We start from the raw sequence: 6,000 nt of genomic DNA, 5'->3' as shown, positions 1-6,000 counted from the left end.
ACTCTGAAATAACAGCAACCGTTTTTAACGTAGGCCTCTGTGGTTCCTGTATTGAGCACACAGATGTACCAGTAAATGGAATGCAAATAGATGTCACATTGTCATGCGGTCCTAGGTTCAGGTTATGGATCCTAACCCTCTCCTCAGTATTCTGGTTGTATTCCCTGTCTACTGCTTAGCACAAGAGAGAATAAAGGTAGCTGCAGGATAAACTAGATAATCCGTGATTCAGGTGTTAAAGGATTCACTATTTATAACCCAAAGTTTAAAGCCAAGTGCAGTTGGACAGAGTGTGAAATGTTCAGGACAGTAAGTTATCATATAGATATAGCATTTAATTTATATACCATATATTTATAGTGTTATACATACACAGTAGCCTATTCCTCAGTCATGAGGTGACTTACTCTGACTTACTGTGATAATCTTAGGTAGAGCAAACACTGAGACTCACATCAGTGTCAGGCCGGAAGAGGGTTATGTCATTCATTTAATGATCCACTCACTTATCTCCCGTTTGGATTGGGTCACTGCTAGCTGGGATCCTTGGGATGTCCCCACTCTGACGTTACCCCATTGAAGTTGAACTGTATAAGGGTTAAGGTTAGGGTTAGGTAAGGGTTATGATTAAGGATAGGATATGGGTACGGATTAAGGTTAGGGTTTAGGGTATGGACGGCCCAAGGATTCGGAATCGCACGAACCATTTGGACTGTAGCCTATGAAAGAGAGAGGGACACACACAATGTTCAAAACACAGTTTTTTATGGTTTGTTTCAAATGACATTTTACTTTTGGGGCGGCAGGGTAGCCTAGTGGTTAGAGTGTTGGACTAGTAACTGGAAAGTTGCAAGTTCAAATCCCCGAGCTGACAAGGTACAAATCTGTCGTTCTGAACAGGCAGTTAACCCACTGTGCCTAGGCCGTCATTGTAAATAAGAATTTGTTCTTAACTGACTTGCCTAGTTAAATAAAGGTTAAAAAAAGTACTTCATTGCAAAACACACATATATCATTCTTGTTTTAACACACAAATGTTTTTTGTGGATTTTAGTAAAGATGTAGATAAATTAATGGTCCAGGTCATATTGAAACATTTTTTTCTGATGTGATAAACTGTAGCTTGTTTTTTTGTTCTTGGTTTTATTTAATTAATTTATTTATTTTACATTTTATGACACTCCTGACCTCTAGTGGCTAACATTATAAGTACAGTTTTCGATCACACGGAATCGCTCACTTATGTTCCTGAACTATTTTGATATGCATGGCCTTAATAGCAAACACGTGACACTTTGCATAATTAAGTGGATGTGATTGTGAAAAGTCACAAACCGGTAAATCCAGCTTCACAGGTGTGCGCTGGATTAAATTAATTAACGAAACAGATGGTAATTTATCTTCAAAGTGCCTCATTGTAATTGGATTGTGTTATCTACTGTAAGATATCGGATATGACCACACACGTAAAATATATCACTATGAAAAGCTTTGAAGTTAATGCTGCGGTGATGAGTGTCCCTGAGCGTGAGTTGATGGGTAACATTTTGGTGAGTGAAACAGGTGAGCCCTTGCTCCCAAGTCACTCCAACATAGCTAAATTCAAACGAGGGAACGATGGCCTTTATGTTCACACTGAGGACTGGAGTGAAATTGTGAAGAGAAGACAATTGGTAAACGCCAAGGAACGAATGAGAGTAAGTGTAACTGTAGGCCCAGGCGCCATGTCAACAAAAAACTGGCAAAAGGTCTGACTTGGAAATTGACCCAAAATACTGCAGCGCTGTCGCGTGGAAGTAGGCCTACTGTACAAAAAAGCATCACCTTTGATTTATTCAATTTGTATGTGCTCTGACTTGTGTAATTTGCTTCATTAGATCAAAAACATGAACAGCATGTTCTCCCGTTTGAAGCGTATGGTACCACTGATGCGTCGTGACCGTAAACCCAGTAAAGTGGATACGCTGAAGGCTGCCACAGAATACATCAAGCTACTGGTGGCTGTACTACAGGACTCTGACAGTGTAAGTATAAAACAGTAGGTTTAATATGATGGTGTTGTTGCTCAGACTAGCGGTGCATCATACCAGCAATGGGCTACAATATTTCAGGCATAATTGCATTGCGCTTGTGATTCAACATATTGACATGTAATTTTTATCCTTGTTAGAATAATGGGAGCAAGACTGATTTCTTGAAGAATGCGATCAACTATGCAACTTCTGATGGGATGTGTGGTGATCTGTGGAGGGTGGATGAGGTAATTACTTTGTGCATTCATAGCTGCTTGTGTTTACATGTGAGAGCTATTGTATCAGTGTACAGTGTACCCCTATGGGGTTTTAAAACAATCCAACAACCACTATGCTAACCTACAACCATCCAGAAGTCTCGCAAGCTGACATTCTGTTTTGCTCGCAGTGGTAATCGGTTTGGTTATACGAGGCTACCAATATGTAGGTCAGTGGTCACAATTCATGGCCTTGTAGACCACCTGAGTGTGCAGGTTTTTGTTCCATTCCAGCACTACCCACCTGTTTCCACTTGTCTTGGTCAGATTAGTTGAATCAGGTATGATAGATCTGTTAGTGTTGGTTTGGCACAAAACCCTGCGGTCACAACTAATTAAGGAATTAAATGAAAAATTACAGTAGTTATTGAACTTCTCTGTATCTCACCCTCTCTTCTCCCACAGCTGCTGGACAGTGTGTCAGGAGTGTCCGGTAGTGAGTTGTCCGACGGGGTGACTATGACTCTTCCCTTGGTGACTACAGGATTTGGAGCAGGAGATGGAGACGTGAGTGGGCTGGTGCTGCACCACTGTGTGATGCCCACGTACCAGTACATCATCCAGGTGGCACCGGACCAGACCATGGTAATAAATGCAACACACCAAGACGTCGTCCCAAATGGCACCCTATTCCCTATTTATTACCACTACTTTAACCAGAGTGAGCCCTATGGGCCCTGGTCAAAAGTAGTTTATTGAAAAGGGTGCCATTTGGAATGCAGACCATGTCTTTGACTAACTGTGAAGGGTTGTCCATCACAAGGCCTAAAAGAATGTCTGACAATGAATTCAGTGAAAACTACTTTAATTGTATAATAGTTGGCTCCCACAGTAGCCAACAAACACAAAATACAGAAAATGGAACTGGATTCTTATCAAGGCAACTATACTGACCAAAAATATAAACACAACATGCAACAATCTCAACAAATGTACTGAGTTACAGTGCATATAAGGAAATCAGTCAATTGAAATGAAATCATTAGGCCATAATCTATGGATTTCAGATGACTATGCAGGGCTGTCACCTGGCCCAGACAATCAGAATGATTTCTTTCCCCCTACAAAAGGGCTTTATTATAGACAGAAATAGTCCTCAGTTTAAATAGCTGCCCGGGTAGCTTGTCTCAGATGATCCTGGTTTTTAACACTTGTTTCCTGTGTGCAATCATCCGCATCGAGCTAAAGGCTATAGCTGCCGCTTTCAAGGAGCAGGACACTAATCCGGACACCTATAAGAAATCCTGCTATGCCCACAGATGAACTATCAAACAAGAAAAGCATCAATACAGGATTAAGATTGAATCCTACTACACCGGCTCTGACGCTTGTCAGATGTGGCAGGGCTTGAAAACTATTACAGACTACAAAGGGAAACCCAGACACAAGCTGCCCAGTGACGCGAGCCTACTAGACGAGCGAAATGCCTTTTTATGCTCGCTTCGAGGCAAGCAACACTGAAGCATGCACGAGAGCACCAGCTGTTCTGGATTACTGTGTGATAACGCTCTCGGTAGCCAATGTGAACAAAACCTTTAAACAGGTCAACATTCACAAAACCGCTGGGCCAGACGAATTACGTGTACTCAAAGCATGCGTGGACCAACTGTCAAGTGTCTTCTCTGACATTTTCAACTTCTGACTGAGTCTGTAATAATGACATGTTTCAAGCAGACCACCATCGTCCCTGTGCCTAAGGAAGCGATGGTAACCTGCCTAAATGATTACTGCCCGTGGCACTCACGTCAACAGCATCCTCCTGGATACCCTAGACCCACTCCAATTCGCAAACCGCCCCAACAGATCCACAGATGACGCAATCTCAATCGCACTCCACACTGCCCTTTCTCACCTAGACAAAAGGAACAACTATATGAGAATGCTGTTCATTGACTACAGCGCAGCGTTCAACACCATATTGCCCTCAAAACTTATCACGAAGGACTCTGGGACTGATCACCTCCCTCAGCAAATGGATCCTGGACTTCCTGACCCCAGGTGGTAAGAGTAGGCAACAACACGTCTGCCACGCTGATCCTTTGACAACACAACGGTGGTAGGCCTGATCACCAACAACGATGAGACGGCCTATAGGGAGGAGGTCAGAGAACTGGCAGTGTGGTGCCAGGACAACAACCTCTCCCTCAATGTGAGCAAGACTAAGGAGCTGATCGTGGACTACAGTAAAAGGTGGGCCATACAGAACCCCATTAACATCGACGGGGCTGTAGTGGAGTGGGTCGAGAGTTTCAAGTTCCTTGGTGTCCACATCACCAACGAACTATCATGGTCCAAACATACTAAGACAATCATTTAAGAGGGCACGACAAAACCTTTTCCCCCTCAGGAGACTGAAAAGATTTGGCATGGGTCCCCAGATCCTCAAAAGGTTCTACAGCTGCACCATCGAGAGCATCCTGACCGGTTGCGTCACTGCCTGGTATGGCAACTGCTACAGAGGGTAGTCGAACAGCCCAGTACATCACTGGGGCCAAGCTAACTGCAATCTAGGACCTATATCATAGGCAGTGTCAGTGGAAAGCCCATAAAATTGTCAGAGACTCCAGTCACCCACGTTATAGACTGTTTTCTCTGATACCGCACAGCAAGTGCTTCTGGACCACCAAGTCTAGGACCAAAAGGCTCCTTAACAACTTCTACCCCCAAGCCATAAGACTTTTTGTACACTGCTGCTACTCGTTTGTTTGTTACCTATGCATAGTGTCACTTCGCCCCCACCTACATGCACAGATTACCTCAACTAGTCTGTACCCCTGCACACTGACTCGGTACTGGTGGCCCCTGTATATAGCCTCGTTATTCTTATTGTGTTACTTTTTAGTTTCATGTGACAAAGTTTGATTTGATTTGGATCAAGAATGATCCACCACCCAAAGGACATCCAGCCAACTTGACACAACTTTGGGAGGCACTGGCGGATTTGGTATTATTTTAGGATCCCCATTTGCTGTTGCAAAAGCAGCAGATACTCTTCCTGTGGTCCACACAAAACATGAAACATAATACAGAACATTAATAGACGACAACTGCTCAAGGACAGAACATGGGCCAGCGTCCCTGTGGAACACTTTAGCGCAACTCAATATTAGGAACGTGTTCCTAATGTTTGGTATACTCTGTGTATAACCTGTGATATTCTCTTGGGTCTTGACTGCTAGCAGACAGCCCTGTATAAACTGTTTCCTCTATAGATGTTCCAGCCCAGTTGAGAGGAATGGTAGAGAGACCCAGCCTGGACTCAACATACCTTCCAGGTAGGTTTACAAGAGTTATGTGGTCATCCTAAATGGCACCCTATTCCTTATATAGTGCACTATGTAGGGATTATGCTTTCATTTGGGATGCAGTCATAATTTGCTGGTTGAACACAAAGGTATTTTCACACTTTGATACAGAAGTTTGTTCAAATATAAAGTTGTTTTTTTTTATTTTAGGGGCTATGCTTCAGATGGGAGAATGTTCTCGGAAGAAAAACAGACGGAAGGATGTTGTATTTGTTAAATTATATTTTATGAGTTTGTTTGGTACATAATGTGATTTGTTTTGTTAAACTTTATTTATTTTTACAATATTCAGCAGCCCCTTATAATAAAATGGTAAGCATGGAGTGGTTTGTATGTTTTTATTTAGCAAAGAGATATACAGTAGGTTATTAGTAGGTCACAATGCCTTTAGGAAGTATTGACTTT

General features: G+C 42.6%; 1 protein-coding gene across 1 annotated transcript; it reads left to right on the top strand.

Annotated features, from left to right (window-relative positions):
- The first annotated feature begins 1,323 nt into the window (after nt 1-1,323).
- figla (folliculogenesis specific bHLH transcription factor) lies at nt 1,324-5,918 on the top strand. The gene is made up of 6 exons (XM_024440599.2): nt 1,324-1,697; nt 1,878-2,024; nt 2,171-2,260; nt 2,696-2,875; nt 5,503-5,565; nt 5,746-5,918. Exons 1-5 carry the CDS (start codon nt 1,455-1,457, stop codon nt 5,518-5,520), a joined length of 678 nt encoding a protein of 225 aa, XP_024296367.1. The 5' UTR covers nt 1,324-1,454; the 3' UTR covers nt 5,521-5,565; nt 5,746-5,918.
- The last annotated feature ends 82 nt before the right edge of the window (nt 5,919-6,000 follow it).

Source organism: Oncorhynchus tshawytscha, linkage group LG12, assembly GCF_018296145.1.
Source record: "Oncorhynchus tshawytscha isolate Ot180627B linkage group LG12, Otsh_v2.0, whole genome shotgun sequence".
Lineage (NCBI taxonomy): Eukaryota > Metazoa > Chordata > Actinopteri > Salmoniformes > Salmonidae > Oncorhynchus > Oncorhynchus tshawytscha.
This window is presented reverse-complemented; position numbering and strand designations above follow the sequence as displayed.

Coding starts and splice junctions, on each gene's coding strand:
- figla (XM_024440599.2), top strand. CDS start 1,455: ATGACCACACACGTAAAATATATCACTATGAAAAGCTTTGAAGTTAAT. Junction 1,698..1,877: donor ACGCCAAGGAACGAATGAGA/GTAAGTGTAACT, acceptor TTGCTTCATTAG/ATCAAAAACATGAACAGCAT. Junction 2,025..2,170: donor TACTACAGGACTCTGACAGT/GTAAGTATAAAA, acceptor TATCCTTGTTAG/AATAATGGGAGCAAGACTGA.